The sequence below is a fragment of the Terrapene carolina genome, unplaced genomic scaffold (genome assembly GCF_002925995.2).
Source record: "Terrapene carolina triunguis isolate 2854851 unplaced genomic scaffold, T_m_triunguis-2.0 Scaffold231, whole genome shotgun sequence".
Lineage (NCBI taxonomy): Eukaryota > Metazoa > Chordata > Testudines > Emydidae > Terrapene > Terrapene triunguis.
The window spans coordinates 4,361,784-4,382,347 of record NW_020664582.1 but is presented as its reverse complement, the minus strand read 5'-3'; the positions used below and the strand labels follow the sequence as shown (position 1 = coordinate 4,382,347).

The window sequence follows — 20,564 nt, the reverse complement described above, 5'->3', positions numbered from 1 at the left end:
AGAGTGGGCTTTGACAGTGAAACTTTTCCATGTAAAAGGAAATCAGATTAAAGGGTGATGCAGAAATTTCACAGATGCCTTCTCCCAAGCTGAAAAAAGTCATCTTGGATGGACACTTAAGAAGACCAAGATGTTCCTCCTGCAAATGTCTCTCTCTCTCTCTCTCTCTCCCTTCAGAGCCAATCCAGTCTCGCTGTGCTGTGCTGCGCTACACCAAGCTGACAGATGCTCAGATCCTTGCAAGGTTAATGAAAATTGTTGAGAGAGAGAATGTACAATACACAGATGATGGACTGGAAGCCATTATCTTCACAGCACAGGGAGATATGAGACAGGTATTAAAACAAACCCAGCAAAAGAAAGGCCTTCTTACTGAAGTACAAAGCCTGGGGTTGTGGGGTTGTGGCCTTGCAGGCTTTAAGTTGTGGGAAGTAAAGGGGAGACAACATGATCTGCAGTACTCCAGTATACACTGTATGGTTTCGCTGAATTCTGAAATGGTTAGTCACTAGACCCTGCATCAATGGAAATTGAATGCTGACCTTTTAGAGTTTGTGCTATTGAATCATGGGAATGGTTGATATGGCAGCAGTTCCAAAAAAAAGTCTGCGCTTGACTCTGAGGAGGAGAACCAGAGGTAGAGCATTTCAGATAGTAATAGAAATGTTAATTTTACTCTTTACAGGCATTAAACAACTTGCAGTCCACCTATTCTGGATTTGGCTTTATTAACAGTGAGAATGTATTTAAGGTTAGTAAAAGTTCTTCTAGCAAGATGTGATTGCTCAGTATTTGCACTGTAATGGGAACATACATAACATATTTTCTTCCTAGTTTTCAGTAGCTGGCATTGTTCCCACACTAAAAATACTTGAAGTCTGGCAGCTTAACTAGATCAGACATTGGCCAGGACATGTAAAAGTTTGACATTAGTTTGTCAATTCCCAAGCAGTATTATGTCTTGAATAAGATTGCTACATTAAACGTAAGAGATGCATGCACCTTTTGAAAAGATTGTCACAAAGAAGTTTTTCCTTTAATGCTGGAGAAAGAATGCATCTGAATGTAAACTGACACAGCTGAGACCCATTGTCTGTATAACAAATAATCTTAATAGGACTTCTTTGAAATTCAGTGATAGTAACTAGTATGTATGATAGTCTAGTATGTTGGGTGCTTTGTACTTAGTGATATAAAGTCTGACTTATTGTTGGGTGAGTAATTATGTTACCAGCTAAGTTAATCACTTAAAAATAAAATGTGTGGTGAATAACCTATATTATAGGGCTCTGTCAGATATAGCATTTAAACTATCAACTATATAGAAGACTATGAAAATTATTCAGGGTATTTGGGTGCAGGAGGGAATATGTGCATTGATGTCTCCTAAAATTCGAATTTCTCTTTGGTATAGGTGTGTGATGAGCCACACCCTCTGCTAGTGAAGGAAATGATACAGCACTGTGTGAATGCAAATATTGATGAAGCATACAAGGTGTGTATTTTAGTCTTTTGGGCACTTTCTCAACAGAATGCTCGCTTTTCAAAAGACTTTAGTTTGCCTTACTTTCCATCCAAAACAAAGGTAAAACTATACAAATGCAGATAAATTCATGAATATAAACATTTTTCATGTAAGGGAGCTTAATATGTAGAAATCCCGATAGCATGTATATTTCTACACTGAGGCATCTTTGTGATTGACTGGATCTAAATGTCTGAATACAAGTGACACCACATTAAGTGACACACTTTGTAATTCACACACTAATAGCTGCAACTCCACTTCTCGAAAATTTAGTAGGCAAGACAAGATAAGAGCTAGTTTCGCTACCTGTATTTTCAAAGAACATACTACAGAGCCGTTACTGGTGTATTTTGATAAATGGAAAAAATCTGTTGCCAAGATAAACAAACAAAATACATCTTAAGCACTATCCTTGCTTTCAGTCTTCACTTGCAACTCATTCATAATTATGTGAATTATTTACTGGAGAGGATTAATAGGGTTCTGACGTTTTACTCTAAATAGCCCTTCTGGCATCCACATGAGGTTCTCTTCCCCCCCCCCCTTTGGTGCCATTTTTAATTTGTACCTCTCTGCTTTTAGTTGTCAGACAGTCATGGTGTTTCCACTTGCAAAGGAAAACGTGTGTTCATTATAGAATCCCACCAATACTACTTTGTAACATGGCTGGTGGAAAAAGGTTTTGGTCTAAATAACGTGTCTGTTCTCTGCTGGCCTCTGAAACAGCTCAATCCCAAACCTGGATTATTCTAACGGCACCATGAAGGGTACCAGTGAACTTGAGGGATTTTAATATAGACAGTTTACCTTATGGTGGCAGATGTAGCTACTGTGTAACAATACTTGATATAAGTATTAGGGCAGTAGCAGCACCAGGAGCAAATATTTGCTCTCATATCACTAAACAGGAAACTTGTTGTTGGTCAGTCTCAGTGTTCTGGTAAAAGATGCTAAATATAGCAATAAAATATCAATGTATTAGTTTATAAATGGGAGACCATTGATACTGGCTCCCGAAATTTGTGGCTTGCCTCAGATGTAATTATGTCTAAGGTTGAAAAAAAAGTAACGACCAAAGCAAGTACGAATGGCATGTCACTTTGGCACAAAACTTCTTGCTAGCACATGATGGAGATTACACCTGTTGCTTTAACATTAAAGAACTATATGCAGTTTCGCCATGTGGGAAATGATTGGTATACAAGAATGAGTACAAACTTAATCCACAACTTTTTTTCCCCCAGGGAAATTCACATTTGTTTTCTCCTGCACAGATTCTTGCCCACTTGTGGCGGCTTGGGTACTCACCAGAAGATATAGTTGGCAATATCTTCAGAGTGTGTAAAACCTTCCAGATGCCGGAGTATCTGAAATTGGAGTTCATCAAGGTTAGTGCTAGCCTCGTTATCACATTAGTCTTTTAAAAAAGAAAAAAGATTCCTACTAAAGGGACAGCCTTCGTTTGTTCTCCAAGATTTGCTAGTACTTAGTACAAAAGGTATCTAAACCTCTCACTGTGTTTCCCCTCCCGCTGTTGTAAGAATAGTGAGAGTTTATTTATACTTTAACAATATCAGAGGGGTAGCCGTGTTAGTCTGGATCTGTAAAAAGCAACAAAGAGTCCTGTGGCACCTTATAGACTAACAGATGTATTGGAGCATAAGCTTTCGTGGGTGAATACCCACTTCGTCAGACACATGCGTCTGACGAAGTGGGTATTCACCCACGAAAGCTTATGCTCCAATACATCTGTTAGTCTATAAGGTGCCACAGGACTCTTTTTGTTACTTTAACAATAAACGCCCATGGAAGCTCAAGGTGCCATATTTAATTAGTCTTAGTCATAATATAATCCTATTCAAATAATGAATAAACTCAGCCAGCCACTACATCAAAGCTTCAAATAACCATTTCAGCCCTTGGCCCTGGAACATACACTCTTATTTCCCCTAAAACTGTCAAATAAATGGTTTTTGCAGCATGGCCAGGTGGTCATCAAGTCTGGGTTATTTCAGTAGCTTACTAAAGGTTAAATGGCATTGAGTTCTCATTTGACACGTGATAATCATTGTATGTCTTGGAATCAGACCCCGTAGGGTTAAATCCTGCCCTCAGACACAGGCATAGTGCTTCCTTGAAGGAAAATGGGAGGGATATGCATGCACCACAGAGCAGCATTTGACCTGATCTATCTGAAAGTTGATGTATTGCCCTAGCATGGCTGGCTTCAAGAAGAAATAAGCCCTACAACTTAATTTTTCCTTCAGCTCAGGGAACTTGAGGCTAGCATTTTTGGAGCTGACGGGCAAGCTCTATTCTATATGGTGTATATGTAATTTGTTAATGTCTGGGGACTCTGTACAACGTGTACTATCACAGGACAAAGTAGACAAGACAAACTACTCTTGCTGCTGGGGAAAAAGTACAAGTCAAAGTCTTCCACTAAAACTGCCTCCCTTTGCTGTAGAAATGTAGACAAAGCAGCAGAAAAAGCTGAAGTTTGACACCTAATATTTGTATTGCCAGGAAATTGGATATACTCACATGAAGGTAGCAGAAGGGGTGAATTCTCTCTTGCAGATGGCTGGACTGCTTGCCAGGCTCTGTCAGAAGACGGCTGCTCCTGCAGAAAGTTAAATGGAGTATTTTACTGGACTGCAATTACAGCCTTGATTCTGGAAGTATGAGGTTACAGTGTTTAAGGCCAGCTGCTATCTGCATACTTGAACCTCGTGTATATAGTAAATTCTGAATTCAGTGAGCTTATTCTCTGTTCTTGCTGAACCTGAAAATGAAAGCCAGCATTTGTTTTTAAATTACTTTGTACTTTTTTTAGGCCAAATAAACTTATAATCCACTGAGAACGGTTGTATCTGTGGTGTAAAAGTGGTGGGGTAGGACTGGATAGTACAGATGATTAGCAATAGAGTTAAAACCCCTTGTCCTGGTCTGCCTATTAACTTCTGGTCAGTACAGCCATGAACGATTTCAACAGCCGATGGCTGTTCAGTGACCTGTGAAATGAAATGGTTTCAATCTCATTCCTAGTGGACAGGTGTATACATCACACAACTGATCATGACTGGAGATCTCAGTGAAGCCAAGGATGAAATGGGCTGTGGAAAACGACCTGCCCTCTTGCACACCTGTGATTTCACTAGGTTAGTGTTGAGCAGGTGCCATGATCTAAGCTATACCTGTGCTGTGGATAACAGGGAAACCATCCAGTAGGCATCTTTAATACAACTAACAACATTTGTACAATAAAGTGCAGATGTAGTCAAAGTGACACCATATCTTGGATACTGCTTTTGGAACCTTTGAACATGGAAGTAGTGTGTCAGTATTGAAGTGTGTGCCCATCTCAGATAGATGCTGGTGCAGTCTAGATTTAGGCATCAATTCTTGCTGGCCTGGGTTAACTTAATCATTAGAAATGAAGAATGCCTGATCCTTTGCCTGTTGGATTAATTCATCTAAAAGCTAAGGCATCTATTCTGCCCTTCCATGTTCAGTTTCAGAAGTAATTAGCAAGCGGTTCAAATACAGTCGTTCCTCTCATAAGCAATAACTGTATAAAATGCAAAGGGAATATAAATATGGAGTGACAATTTTACCCACCTCTCCAGGAAGTCTAAGAGAAGGCTTCTGGAAATGGAGCCATGTTAAATTACCCCAAGTTCATCATTTACAGGAATTATGGATACACAGAAGGAAGACAAATTAAATGCTGCTGGTGATTACCTGGTCGTGCTTCTGTAGGCAGGGGAAAAATGTCTTGCCTGATTCAGCTGCATTATGTACATCCCTGCTCACTGAAGAGACATGAGAGCTGAGTGAATTACTGTCTGCACAAATCTCATTGGCTGTAGGGATTTCAGTTTAGGAAATATTTAACTTTTTCAGATGTAAAAAAGTGGAAAGAGTTGATGCAGTTTGGCAGAACGATGTGACAAGTTCCTCTTTGGAAAGGGTAGTTCTAGACTGGAATGGAGAGGGAAGCTGTGAATGAGGCCTTTGCATCCAAAGTACAGGTACACTTGGTCTGATTGGTAATGCAAATGAAGACAGCACTAGAAGCAGGTAAGAGAGAGTCAAAGTATTTTATTTAATTAGTTAACCCAGTATTTCACTAAGTCGTTATCAAACTGTACATCACTGGTACGTCGGAGTCTCAATGTATATAGCAACTCCTTAGTACAAGTACAATTATAAACTATGCATTTATTAAATACTATTAATTCCAGGTTGGGACCCTAATCTGCTGCATGCTGTACACACACAGAGTCTTGGCCCCAAAGAGTTTACCAATCTGAATAGAGTAGGCAGACAAGCAAGATATGAAAGGCACTGAACTACTTCCCAAATCCTTCCCCTCTTTCCATGTATTCCAGACAGCCTGCTCTGCCCTTAGCAGCCCAATGTGCCCTCACTTCCATAGCATTTACTACAGGCCCAGTCAGAAGCAAGGGGAACGAACTACACTTGCAGACTAGTCAGTTGTTCAAGGGCTTCCACTGGCACAGTGGCCAGAGCCCTATAGGGTTGGTCTTTGCCCCCATTGTGTCCTCCACTGGGCTCTCCTCGCTGTACATTTTCCCTATTCCCATAGAGGAGAGAAGAGCAGCTTTTGGTGACATCTAGAATCTAGGGTGACTCCCTCTTCTGTAGCAGCTAATGCCTGTTCTCCTCCTTCCACCATCGGCAGCTTCCAGCAGGACCTCCCAGGATTGAATGAAGATGTGGTTGTAGATGTACTCAGCTTTGAGCTAGTTCATGTCTCCCTGGGTTGTTGCTGGAACACATAGGCTGGATGCTACTCCCATTCACGGGCAGCCAACGTTGTACATACCCTGAAGTCCCTGTACACCTACAAATTAAAGATATCTGAAAAGGCAACTAATCTGTCATTGTAGATACTTTTCTGGGTGTACATAGGTGACAAAGGGGTGTTTTAAAAGCTACACTGTAGAATTCCAATCACTTCAATATAATTTGTTTGTAAAATTTACTGGATATGTTCCAGCACACTGATCCTTGAGTGAAAGGTACCCTTATTTTCAAGTGCTTCACAAAACTAAGAAAGGGTTTACCTTGCTTTACAGAGGACCCCCAGAAGATGGGGATTTGCCTGCATTCTCACACTGGCAGATTGGGGAATAGAATCTGTATCTTCTCCTTTAATCACTTTCCTACCCCATTTATCTTATACAACTTTGAACTCCTGTTTGGGCAACAAATATTTTCCATAAATGCTCCAGGAAATATTATTTGGTTTATTCACCTCTCCCTGCTGAGCACAGAGTACAATAAATCCTGTATTGCCCTGGCCTAACATCTGTTTAAATCCTGGAACTTAGTCAGCGTTCTGTTACTCGATTAACTGTATCCCAGGGAACTTGTACTATTGCTAAACTTTAAGCATTTGAATGTCTCCCTCCAAGTATTAGATCAGAATCTTAAAACTGACACATCAACACAATTGCACTTCTCTGACAACTGAGACCAACATTTTCAAAATTGAATTGAAATTTTGAGACACGTTATAGAGTCACAACACTTCTGAAAATGAGGCAGTTTTGAGAGGTATCATATTGGACATCCATCATCACCGGTCACATAACATTTTGCATGGTCTGTCAAGTAACCATATTTCTATAACAAAGGTTAGAACTTTTCTATTTAGTCACTTTGGATGAAATTCACCTTTCAACAAAAGAGCCAGGACAAGGTCTATGCAGTGCATAAGTCTTCAGATTAGGGCTTTAATTAGGGTGACCAGATAGCAACTGTGAAAAAATGGGATGGGGGGGGGAATAATAGGCACCTATATAAGAAGAAGTCCCAAAAAACAGGACTGTCCCTTTAAAAATGGGACATCTGGTCAGGAGCACCACCGGCGGAAGGTCCCGTCCCAAAATGCTGCCCCCCCCACAGAGGCAGCGGAAGGTCCCGCCGCCGAAATACCGCCGCGGTCGCTGCCTCCCAAATTGCAGAGCCCTAGCCGACCACCTAGGTCGCCTAATGGGTTGCACCGGCCCTGCATCTGGTCACCCTAGCTTTAATGATTTACTAGGCCTTGGGTTGGACCCAAGTCTATTGTCTCAGTCTATTGTTGGTGTCCCTTATTTCTGTGGGCCCTTTGCACAGCAGAGAAGAATATTTTGGAAAAAAGGAAATGTGATTCTAGCTACAAACTGATAGGAAACTTGGGTCGGTGTAAAACCGACCCTGTTTCACTCCTGTTCTGAAACTGACTACGTATATCCCTTTCAAGAGGTTAAGGATGTTCTAGATTTTTCTTTCCTACTTGGGCTACATTAAAGGCCCTGTCTTGCTGCCTCTATGCAGACTTCAGGAATACACCCATTAGTGGGAGCTGCGATTAAGTTTTCCCCCAATCACTAATTACAAAATGCTTGATTGGCCTCCTACTTTCAGACACACGAGTAACAGGCACCTTGTTGCGGTGATTAAGGTGTCTCAAATACAAATGAAATGTTAAATCCACATCTGTAAAGAGGCTTAAATTCGACCTTAACTCTCACTGTGCATAGACTGATTAGATCAAATAGAGCAAAATTCATGAGTGAAGTAATTCGTAGTAGGAAAGGTTTCATGTCCATACCTTCCACTTCATAGCTGACTCTTATTACCCTTCTCCAAGGTTCTCTCTAGTCACTGGTACCAAAAGGGAGGAAATTGCTTGGGTAACCCTTTTCCCTACTAGTTAGAGAGTACCTGTTCATGCTAGAGCATAAGAGTTTGGTGAACCAGTTGCCAGCAGTAAGTAGGACTGGCAGGAGACAGTTGCTCCAACACATAACTTGCTGTTCTAAAAGACTCCCTTACTAGGCATTTACCTAAATGTTAGGTTTCAGAGTAGCAGCCGTGTTAGTCTGTATCCGCAAAAAGAACAGGAGTGCATCCGAAGAAGTGGGTTGTAGCCCACGAAAGCTTATGCTCTAATAAATTTGTTAGTCTCTAAGGTGCCACAAGTACTCCTGTTCTTTTTACCTAAATGTTCTCACTCTACCATGGGTGAAGTTTACCCCTATGCAACAGGCCAGCATATCCACCCCTTAAGACTGAAGTACTGCGTGAGCTTTTCCTTGATTTCCTGCACAGAGCTGCATTTCACCCTTAACAAGCACATGCTGTAATGCTGCCAGGTAAAACGCTATGCTCATGAACATTTTAGTTGTCAGAACTGAAGCATGGTTCAAATGTAAGGTTTGAGTTCTAGCACTGATGTCAGCAATTCTGAAAAGCAGGTGCAATTCCTGAGGCTGGCAATGTGGTAAAGATGAGCTCAGTGCACCGCTATCTGTCTCAACTCCTATGGATTGCTGTAAAATAAATCCCAAAAGCACAAGGAAAGATACTATCTGTCAGCACTCTGAATATTATCTGTAGCTGCAGTGATCTTGTTTGTAGTAGCCTTCCGTCCTTCACCATTTGTGAGCACTTCAGTGTATTACTTAGCTATACAGAACTATTCCTATTCTAAAAACTTGCTGTCTGGCTGGAAGGTTGGATCCCGCTGTTGAAAGCAGTGTCTGTCCAAGAGCTTTGCTGCATTGGGAACTAAACAAGAAATATAATTCATCAGCTTTAATACCTTTTATACAGGAGTCACAGCTTTAATACAGGAGTCAGCTTGGCAAGTTAAACTGTCAACTGCGTTGCCGCTCAGCAGTTTAAAGATTCATTTCACACTTGACAGCAGAAAATGTTGTTGAGCAGACAAGCCATCACTCCTTTGAATGGATGTGGAGGAAAATATGATAGAATAACAAAACCTTGGCATCTGCTGCACCGAGCAGCTGAAATTCACTTGTTGGGGGGCAGTGGGGTGGGCTTTCTCCATATACTTTTTCCAGTTGTATTTTTGTGGGACTTCTGGATCCAGTGCATTTACTTTCAGCAGTGTGCATCCCTGTCCTTTAAGTTAGCTACTTTTGGCAGGGTTTGGAGAACAGGTTATTCCATTACACTTGTGAATCAAAGGACCCCTTTCCACTGTGTGTGTGTCGCAGTCTTCAAAATGAAACATACGCTTCTGCAGCTTTGCAACAGCTTTTTTTTCAGTTGTAGGGAAGATACCTTGAAATCAAAGAAAGACCGTGAGTTCGCTGCTTCCCCCCCGCATTATTATTGACTTTCTGCTTGCATTTTATTTTCAGTGCTAGGGTTTTCTCCCTTGGCTGCTATCATTCAGGTAGATTTTTGTATGAGCTGGATAATATAAAGATTTAAAATTGATGGGGCGTGTTATGACTGATAATCTCTGAACAGTTCCAAAAATATATGGATGCCAGGAGTCCAGATAATTTAAGAATCCATCATTCCTGGAAAATCCATCTAACTAAGGGCAAGTCTATACTAGAAATTCTTGTCAGCATAGGTGTGTTGGCAAGGGTTGAGAAGCACTGATTTATAACATTCAGTGTTGTTTACTATTTGTTTGTGGTATTAAGTGCTTACCTGAGATTTACGAGGGGACTTCCATCGAGTTTTTTTAAGTTACAGTACTTTACAGAGGTCTAATTAATCCTTCCCTCAGCTGGTGAGGTAGGTACCTTCCATTTTACAAAGAGAAACTGAGGCATAGAGAGACTGACTTGTCGGAGGCCACAGGGGGAGTCATTGTCAGAGCAAGGATTGGAATTTGCTCAGTCCCATAACAAAACCACTTGATTAATCCTCTCTAATATGAAAATTTAATCCCCTCCTCTTTGAAGTTCCATTGGAAGGGGGGACCAAATGGAGAATTGCTTGCAAATGTTATCAAGTAGCCTTTTTCTCTGCTTTCATGTAGATCTGATTTCCCCACTGCATTTGTCCAAACTAGTGCCTTGTAATTCAGTAAAACTTTCACACACACCAAAAAGAAAAACTTCAGTTAATTTCCCCTAAAAAAAATGTTCCCATGCCCCTTTCTGAACTAATTCACTTTTATAATAATCACTCATGGAAAACTGTCATTTTGCTACTGTTAAAGCAAAGAGCGACACCTAGCTGTGAAATGCTGCTAAGATGTGGACGGTGAGTATCTTTAAAGATAAAACCGTTCTGCTCCCACAACTATGCATTTTAACTCCTAGCAGACTCCTAGTACCTCTCAGCTATAGTCTTACAGGGACTATAATGGCATACAATGGCTACTTGCTTTGGAAATTTAGGACAAATATCAGATAATTAACGTGGCCACAGGCATGACTTGGTTTGTAGCATCAACTAGGTAATTTTATAGGCACTAGATATTTGCTAGCTGATCCAAAAATGTGAATTCCTGTAACAGGGGCAATCAGCACTTGTCATGCTGTTACTCCCATTATGGATACATCAATACATGCAACATTATCCCTGCTTTTTTAGAGTCTGCCAATATAGAGATTCACTCCTTCCACGTTTGCTTTTAAAATAGACTAACACCATCTTGCAGTAGAATCAAGTTTGAGTGCAAATCATTATCTAAGAACAGATATGCCCCCACCCCTGGGTTTACAAAAAATGCATCAAACATTTTATCTATTTTTACCTTTAGTTTGGCACAGCTGCAACGTCTGAGTTAACGTAATCTGGATAATCATCTGGGCTTTCTAAACGTAGAGAGTTGTTATTGGGAATTGAAAGCACTGATCAGTAAATGCGTTGATCTACGCACATCTTTATACGCCCTGCCAACCTTTTTAACTCTTGTTGTTGATATCAACTTGTGTGTTCCATACCAGCCATTTTTCTGTATGTGCCAAGAAATACCAGATTCCAGCATCAAGGCTCCTTGGAAAGTCTTGAAGACTGTACGTAACAGCAGTTTGCAGTGTTCCTTCAGTAGATTTTTAGAATAGATCATAACAGATCCACAGAGACATTACAATCTACTGGATTTATAAACAGGGCACACACAAAAAAACCAAGAAACGGTTTGCCTAGATTTCAGAGTGGTAGCCGTGTTAGTCTGTATCAGCAAAAACAATGAGAAGTCCTTGTGGCACCTTAGAGACTAACAAATTTATTTGGGCATAAGCTTTCGTGGGCTAAAATCCACTTTTTGGTTTGCCTAGAGCAGGGGTCGGCAACCTTTCAGAAGTGGTGTGCCGAGTCTTCATTTATTCACTCTAATTTAAGGTTTTGCGTGCCAGTAATACATTTTAACATTTTTAGAAGGTCTCTTTCTAGAAGTCTATAATATATAACTAAACTATTGTTGTATGTAAAGTAAATAAGGTTTATAAAATGTTTAAGAAGCTTCATTTAAAATTAAATTAAAATGCGGAGCCCCCCAGACCAGTGGCCAGGACCCGGGCAGTGTGAGTGCCACTGAAAATCAGCTCGCGTGCCGCCTTCGGCACGTGTGCCATAGGTTGCCTACACCTGGTCTAGAGCATCCCCCCAAATCAGATATGAGAAGTTCCTAAATACGCCCAACAGTGCATCTCACAACTAAAGCTGTCCCAATGTGCTTCATGGGAAGCTACATATCCAATTGAACCTCTGTTTTAAAAAGTTAACCTAACCAAGGCTTTTATGCTGGCCCATCAGGGAGCTTCATACTCCAGGGACATAAGATACAAAGATACTGTTGCATGTTCGTTTCCTGGTCTTAGGGCTCCAAAAGCAAGGCAGCGTTTGCAGCTTGGAGAGTTAAAAACTGAGAAGGTTTGAAATAAGAGAAGAGACAGTCTTCTGTAAGGGCCTGCCAGGGGACCTCAGTCAAACTGTAGGTCTTCCAACTCTGTGCTCCCTTAAATATCAGAAAGGCAAGAGACACAAAGATTTCAAGCTAGTACTCAAAATCCTTGCTAAGATATGCAACAATGTGCAACTAGTTTTTAAAATGTTTCTATTGTCATGACTAGGGGTCATGTCTTCATCTGCAGCTTGCAGAATGGGACCCCAATCCTAACTGAGGCCTTGGGGTGCTACCATAAAAATATTAAATAACGATAGTTTTCAGAACATACCTGATATATTTGATTGTTTCCATATCTTTATAGAGGCGCTGTTCTCATAGTCGTCCACGTCATCTGTGAGCAAGAAAAGTGTGCACAGTGCAATGAAAGCAAGTGGACTAAGGGTATGTCTACACCCAGCCGCTAGTTCGGCAGCTGGCAATCGAAGTTCTGGGTTCGACTTATCGCGTCTTGTCTGGACGCAATAAGTCGAACCAGGAAGTGCTCGCCGTCGACTGCGGTACTCCAGCTAGACGAGAGGAGTACCGCGGAGTCGACGGGGGAGCCTGCCTGCCGCGTGTGGACCAAGGTAAGTTCGAACTAAGGTACTTCGAACTTCAGCTACGTTATTCACATAGCTGAAGTTGCGTACCTTAGTTCGATTTGGGGGTTTAGTGTAGACCAAGCCTAAGAATGTGGAACTGTTCTTTGAAATGTCTCACTTCTACCCTCTAAAAATGTAACTATTTGGACAAGGCTGAGTTTCCAGTCAGACCTGTGGGCTTGTGCATTTTAATGTGGAGCAACTCCACTCCCATGTCTGGTCATCGCCATCTCATCTACTTCCCAGTTTAGCACGTGGTTTGTTTGTTTTTTTCCAGGCATGGGTTAGACCTGCCTGTTGATGGTACTGCTGCCCATTAAAACAGTATACCCAATGTAATCGTTCAGCATAAAGCTAATTGTGATCAGATTCTGAGATGTTATCAACACAGCATATAATATCAAAAGCCAAAATTAATCCACAATTTTGAAAAAATATCCCAGAGATAAAAGTTCTCATTTCAGAATAAAGGCCTGTCATAACTATAAAGGGAAGGGTAACAGCCCTCCTGTGTACCACACTATAATCCCTCCTGGCCAGAGACACCAAAATCCTTTTACCTGTAAAGGGTTAAGAAGCTCAGGTAACCTGGCTGACACCTGACCCAAAGGCCCAATAAGGGGACAAGATACTTTAAAATCTTGGGGAGAGGGAAGGCTTTTGTTTGTGCTCTTTGTTTTGGTGAGTGTTCGCTCTTGGGACTGAGAGGGACCAGACATCAATCCATGCTCTCCAAATCTTTCTGAACAAATCTCTCATATTTCAAACTTGTAAGTAAACAGCCAGGCAAGGCATGTTAGTTTCATCTTTGTTTTCTCAACTTGTAAATGTACCTTTTGCTAGAGTGTTTATCTCTGTTTACTGTAACTTTGAACCTAAGGCTAGAGGGGGTTCCTCTGGGCTCTTTAAGTTTGATTACCCTGTAAAGTTATTTTCCATCCTGATTTTACAGAGATGATTTTTACCTTTCTTTCTTTAATTAAAAGCCTTCTTTTTAAGAACCTGATTGATTTTTCCTTGTTCTAAGATCCAAGGGGATTGATCTGGACTCACTAGGAATTGGTGGGGGGAAAGAGAAGACGGGAGGATGATTAATTCCTCCTTGTTTTAAGATCCAAGGGGGTTTGAATCAGTATTCACCAGGGAATTGGTGGAAGAGTCTCTTAAGGCTACCCAGAGAAGGGACTTAGCACATTGCGAGTGGTGGCAGCAAAAGCAGATCTAAGCTGGTAGAGAAGCTTAGAGGTTTTCATGCAGGTCCCTACATCTGTACCCTAAAGTTCAGAGTGGGGAAGGAACCTTGACAAGGCCTAAGTGAGTAAAGCTTTAAGCGAAGTGATTGGGGGCCCTGCTCCATGACTGGGGCGTCTCAGCACTACTGCAATACACACAGTAATCGTCCCCCAAAAACTGCCACTTACCAGACTCAGCACTATTGGATGCCCCAATCACAACATTTTGATAGGAACAGGAATCCTCTTCCTTTTCTGTAAGAGATAAAAAGGAAGGACTTAATATGTTGGATGATGGTGAGAGCTCTCTGCGTGTGGCTCTGTGTACAACACTAAGTCTTAGCACCAGCTACCTGTGAGGAAGAGGTGTTTACCACAGAGAAACAAATGCACTACTTAAGAAAGTTAGCAGAAAGGTCACTGTTAAAGACTGTGTTAGAACTGCAGCTTGTGAGGCATGGTCACTTTCAGTATAATCACTTTAACATGTTAACATGGGATCGGATCCTGCATTGAAATCAACTGGAGTTTTGCAGTTGGCTTCAAGGAGAGCAAGACTGGGTATTCATGACAGTGTTTAGAGGGTAGCAGGGGGTAGCCGTGTTTGTCTGTATCCACAAAAACAACAAGGAGTCCGGTGGCACCTTAAAGACTAACAGATTTATTTGGGCATAAGCTTTTGTGGGTAGAGAGGCTGGGAGCGTCTGCTGCATGATATAGAGGTTAGGAATGGATGACCTACTACAACTTCAAATAGATTGTCCTGTATAACTAGGAGTAAAAAATTAAACTGGGGTTATTAATCCTGCATAATAGGGTAGCAATAGGAACAACCAGCCTGTATTAGCTCATTGCAGTTCTGGTAAACAACCAAAACCTCTATGATTTAGATCAGAACCTACAAGCAGGGGTAAAAAGTCCTCAGGCTCACACTCCAATCCTACAGTTGTAAGTGCAGGGTTTTTTCCTCCTTGTGAACTAAGAGCTGATCAGAGGCCTGATCTACACTGAAATGTTTCACTGGTATGTTGTTGAAGGGTGTGACTATTCACCGAAATACTTATTACCGGTACAACCGCTCGAGTACATGCAGTTATACCAATATAACAGGGTCTTACACTGACATAGTATGTTTCCTTTCCTGTACGGGAAATAAGCTAGCCCAGGATAAGCCCTTTTATACTGTATCCACACTAGGAAGTTGTATTGCTTTAATGATACTGGTATAGTTAAAGTTGTCTGAGTTGTATGTATAGACGAGCCCAAATGTGCCAGTTGGCAGCCCTTGAAACCAATGTTACCTACTGAGCCCACATGGCAGCCAGGCAGTGGAGAAACCTGTGCACTGCTCCACCTACCCAGATAGAGATCATTTCTGGGGTGAAAGGATTCTTCATTTTCCATGGCCAAATCACTCCTTGGCCGTTCTCTGCTGAGACTGATAACAAAGGTGCCAGCTGTGATGGTTTTCTTGGGACAAGGACACAGCTTCACAGTGAATTGGATGGAGACCATCACCAATGAACCATTAGAGAATAAGTTTCCATCATTACCAGCCTGGGCGGGATTTTAATTGGCAATCTACACATGTAAAGTCTGTTACACATCCCTGAAGTGCCGCCTACTCTGCAACTGGTCTCTAAAAAAAATAATGGTATTGGGAGGTGTCTGCGTTTACTGTCAGTCAGTGGCTTCCAGATCAAATGGGAACAGACTACTGGTTTTAAAAGATGTTTTTCTAAATACCAGCCCTGCAAACTCACTCTGGAATCTGAGAATCAAGCTGGGTTCTTTCCATCTCACACATCATGACCAGTAATGAAGGTTCTGCAGGCCAAATTAACCCCTCAGTGATGCTTGAGAAACACCCCTGTCTTCCAGTTCTGGCCTCAGTGACAACTAAATAGCCCCACTGCTTTACTTATATTAATCATTATCAAACAAAATTGCTATATTCCAATTAATTTATCCCTAACACCGCCTAAAATAAAATAATTAAGCTACCACTGTTTAGGGTTCTAAAAACCCCAAATAACCCCCTCAGGCCCCACTGGAATACAAATAGTAAGCCATTATAATCACACAGCCAGCTGGTAAGATTGCTTTTGAATTAACGGGTACATCTTACAAGCCTGATTCCAATTTCAGCATGGAACTCCAGGAAGCTATTCTGGATTTACACCATGTCAGAGAGATCACAAGCTGGCCCTAGTCCTTATGTACTAAAATTTGTATGCTCTATATGTGGTTTGCTGAATGTGTGCTTTGAAGAATCCGTTCCATTTGATAAGTAGCTTCCCGTTGCCTCTCAGCCCACATTCACTATCTATTTTCAAACTAGCACCACAGCTGAGAGAGACTATTGGCTGAGACCAAGGCTCAAGTGCAGGCATTTAATAATATTTATAATTAGAATCCGTTTAAAAAGCAACCATGATGTACATGGGCAGTTAAACCACACGAGCAACTGCCTGTAGTTTACTATCTGAAATGTACATCCACAGATGCAGAAAATGTAACTGAAGCCTGAACAGTTGATGTGGTCACCACATCAAAGTTAGGAAGATTCTCAGATATTCATTCATGCAAATAGACATGCCAATCACTTTCCATCTTGCTTTAACCCCTCCCATGGCACAAACTGGAAGTGCTAGGCTAATAAAGTCGGTGGATGCTGTAGTCACAACACAAAAGTACCACTTGTTTCTGCACCACTCAAAATTCAGGATTTTCACATTTAGTTTTGAATTTCCCCCCCAAATAGTTACATTTTTGCCACCAAAAAAACCCCCCCACCCCAAGAATATTTTTCTTTTTTCCCCCCTCAAAAATAAGACCATCTTTGAGTGGAAAACAGACAACGTTTTGAAATTTCTTTTGGACAAAAAAAATTGATTATCCAAAAATGGTGTCAGAATCAGATACAATTTCAGATAAGTTTTGCACACTTTGGGATATCAAAATGGCCATTTCACAGAATTTCACACATGCAACATCCACATTGCGTTTTTTGAGTCTCCTCCTGCCCATAATTTTCACACAGTCCTCAAGCACTAATTTTATAAAATAGAAAAACAAAATAATTAAAGACATTGCTTGGATTGCAAGCTTTTGGGACAAAGACTGCCAGTTAGTATGCATATGTATAGCATCAGGCACAATGGGGTCCTGATCTCCATTAAGTCCTATGGTAACTACCGCAATATAAAAGAATAATAATTAAACAAATAAGTCAGAGAAGTTTTTTTAAAGGTCTTTACACCACATCCGTCTTCTGGTGACAGACTTAAATTAGTTAACCTCTTTTTTGTACTTTTAAGAACAGTGTATTAAACACCTCTTTCTGTTACAACGTATTTAACTCTAAGTGTGTTACAGGATTTAGTTTTGCAGAAGCAATTTGGGACACAGTTTTCATGAAAGACCCTAGACAAAATAGGACCCTAATTATGATGATTATTATTTATTGTTTGTATTATGGTATTGCCTAGAGGTCAGAGCTTCGTTGTTCACAGCACTATACAAACATATAACAAAGAGACAACCTCTGCCCTGAAGAGCTTTCAATTCTGCAATTTAGCTGTGCCTGCATGGAGCCCCGTTAAAGTCAATGTCTCTCTAAACATAGCTTCCAGGCTCGCTACCTCATCTGTTCTGTATTTAACACTGATTAGTGTTCCTAATAGTAGAGATCTGGGGCACCGTCCTGCATCCCTCATGGGCCTACTTGTGAGGATGAGAGCTGCAGGATCAGCCCCAAGGTCCAGGTCCTGCAAGCGTTTACTTTCGGGAGTAGCTTGAGACACCTCAGGTAGCCAAATGGGATTATTCCCTCCCAGTGCATACAGGTAAGCACATCTATAAGTGTGTGTGGCATCAGGGCCTAGGTGGATGCACCTTTCTGTACCTAGACTCAAGTTATGAGAACACAGAATATTGTATGGTTTGAAAAACAAAAAGAACAGGAGTACTTGTGGCACCTTAGAGACTAACAAATTTATTTGAGCATAAGCTTATTTGTTAGTCTCTAAGGTGCCACAAGTACTCCTGTTCTTTTTGCGGATACAGACTAACACGGCTGCTACTCTGAAACTTGAAAAACAAAGTGACCATTGGAGATTTAAGACCTGTGGCACTTCACATTCTCTTCCTGGGACATTCCATTCCATTCTCAGGGAATTCCACCGTGAATGTTAAACCTCAGGGAATTCCACTGTAAATGTAAGGTGCCTATACGGACAGCTGTGCCCAAATCACTTTCCTGACTTGCTTGGGGTTGATCTTGTTTGCACCACCTACTGTACGCCACTGAGACAAGTACTTGATGGTGCTGCTGTTAGGCAGGGATAGCATCGCCTTTGAACGTTCAGGGCTTTGGCTCTGGACTACATGCGGTGCGGCTTTAGGCAATGCTCTGCCACTGGCCTGAAGCCAACCAGGGCTTAATGAAAATAAACCAGCTGATTTGCATTGAAGTATGGCACCTGACCATAGCCCTGAAGCGTGGCACAGCTTTTCAGTGGTTTTGCCGCTCTGTAGCACCCTCCTTTTGGATTCCCCCCCGACACAATAACTTTTAACCCCTTGCTGCCCATGTCTATTCCTTAATTAAAATTATGTCAAACCATATTGTAACAAAGGAGAAAGATAAAAGAAGAAAACTGTCTGTTTCTAGCTCATCCCAAACCCATGCTACAACCTGGCTGGCTGGAAATACTTCATTGGTTTTATCTTCCATAAGTGGATTGAATAAACAGCCATTCACTTGTCTGTCTTGTGAACGTACCATTTGCTGGTCTCAAGAACGTCCCACAGTTCAAGTAATCTGTAGCTATAGGGTTGCTGGAAAAGATAAAACATCTCAGTCTTAGATATTTTTTGCCTTTGAGATGGCACTTGGGGCAAAATCCCACTCACCTTACTCATGCGTGGGACCCCAATTTCCCAGCCACCCAAATCAATCAGAAAGAGCCACAGAGCCTTCTCTTCCCAGAATCTTAAACTTTCCTTAAAGTTGCCACAGCTATCACAAGCTGCCTCATCTCCTGGGCAATGCACTTCTATAACTGAGTAAACCAAATACAAAACTTCCAAAGGTGCCTCCCAAAGCTATTTCTTTTAAATGAGATTTCTGTGACCCACATCAATACTGCTGTCCATTTCTGTGATTAATCTAATAGGTAGCTTCTACAGTAGTGGGTCTATGCCAGGATGTAAATATCTTCGTGAAGGTGAAGTACAGTATTTGGTTTTCTGTATGTATTGCACTATATCTTGGTTGCATCTGGAATGGGTATGTTTCTTGTGATTGGCTCCTTGTCCAATATCATTCTTGAAACAAGCCTATTGCATTCCTCATGGTTCTAATACTACACAGACTATGAGATGTGTAGTTTCACGTTCAGGTGTGAGCTGCACTACAGGCTAATATGATACAATGGAAGTCATATTCAATACGAGTTATGTACAACTGCAGAACTTGGACATGGAACACCTTCTCTGTGCATGTATCCTGCTTAGCACCTGGCTTCCCATAGGTTACTCATGACAAATTCAGAAGCATTTAGGACAGATTTTTCATTTCCATCCTGAGATCTTGCATATTCTGCTGAGAGTAACCGCACTAGCAAGTTACTATTCACAGCGGAAACAATGGTTCACAGTAACGTGGCCCATTGCAAGGTCTTAGAGAGAGTGTGAAATTAACACAGCTGTGCACAATCTGAATAATGAAACAGAATGAATGTCATGATCTTCAAAGCTCTGCTTTGGAACCCAAATCTTTGGAATTTAATTTCCTCTTTAAGAAGATGAACTAAACCCACTGTAACATCCTACAATTCAAAGCTACCATTAGCAAGGGAGACTGAAGAGATTAGATTCAATGTACTGATGGATGGGAGAAAGATTGACTTACACATAGGCAGCATCCAATTCCTGGTTGTCTTCTGCAAGTACAAATCATTTGCCATTAGCACAGTCTCAGGGACATTTCTCACAGCGCAAAATCAAAATAAAGTCACAAAACTGATCCAGAAAAGGTCTATGCACTTAGAAACAGGCAGGGCCAGGTTAGATTCTCCAGGAGCATCTGTGGCGATTGCTTCCCTTCAAACAAGCATTCCAGCTCTTTCCTTTCTCACTCAGTTTTTTACTGGATCTGTGTATCTCTTGCCTCGGGAAAATTAACACTTCTCCCCCCAATGCACAGACTGCACCAGTCTCACCTTCCTGTTCTCTTGTCTTGGTGTTCCCCGTCTCCTCCCCATGCCCCATTCTGCAACATCGTCTCCTCTGCACGCCCCACCCTGCTGCTTTCTAATGCACTGCCCAGAAACTTCAAAGTGCACTGACCAAAAGGCATCAGCCGTGTCACTCGCAAGCCTGCAGCTCAGACACCTCAAGAGATGCATGTGAGCAGGCTCAAAATATTGAGCAAGCCACATCCGGCCTGACACCCCTGGACTAAACATGAATTTGATGCAAGTTTTGCCATTGACTTCCATGGGAGCAGGGCTGGA

The 20,564-nt window shown here is 41.5% G+C and overlaps 2 protein-coding genes across 2 annotated transcripts in view; one reads left to right on the top strand and one right to left on the bottom strand.

The window, feature by feature from the left end:
* RFC2 (replication factor C subunit 2) overlaps positions 1 to 4,392 on the top strand; it is a 9,503-nt gene extending 5,111 nt beyond the window's left edge. Inside the window, exons 6-10 of the mRNA XM_026656616.1 lie at positions 178 to 335; positions 686 to 751; positions 1,415 to 1,495; positions 2,803 to 2,916; positions 4,055 to 4,392. Of these exons, the coding sequence (XP_026512401.1) occupies positions 178 to 335; positions 686 to 751; positions 1,415 to 1,495; positions 2,803 to 2,916; positions 4,055 to 4,165 (530 nt within the window). The 3' untranslated portion in view covers positions 4,166 to 4,392. The remainder of the gene's footprint in view (positions 1 to 177; positions 336 to 685; positions 752 to 1,414; positions 1,496 to 2,802; positions 2,917 to 4,054) is intronic.
* Positions 4,393 to 9,208: 4,816 nt separating this feature from the next.
* LAT2 (linker for activation of T cells family member 2) overlaps positions 9,209 to 20,564 on the bottom strand; it is a 34,888-nt gene continuing 23,532 nt past the window's right edge. Inside the window, exons 8-13 of the mRNA XM_029912525.1 lie at positions 19,961 to 19,991; positions 18,830 to 18,885; positions 14,233 to 14,298; positions 12,499 to 12,561; positions 11,073 to 11,133; positions 9,209 to 9,634 (exon numbers count right to left, since the gene is read on the bottom strand). Of these exons, the coding sequence (XP_029768385.1) occupies positions 11,075 to 11,133; positions 12,499 to 12,561; positions 14,233 to 14,298; positions 18,830 to 18,885; positions 19,961 to 19,991 (275 nt within the window). The 3' untranslated portion in view covers positions 9,209 to 9,634; positions 11,073 to 11,074. The remainder of the gene's footprint in view (positions 9,635 to 11,072; positions 11,134 to 12,498; positions 12,562 to 14,232; positions 14,299 to 18,829; positions 18,886 to 19,960; positions 19,992 to 20,564) is intronic.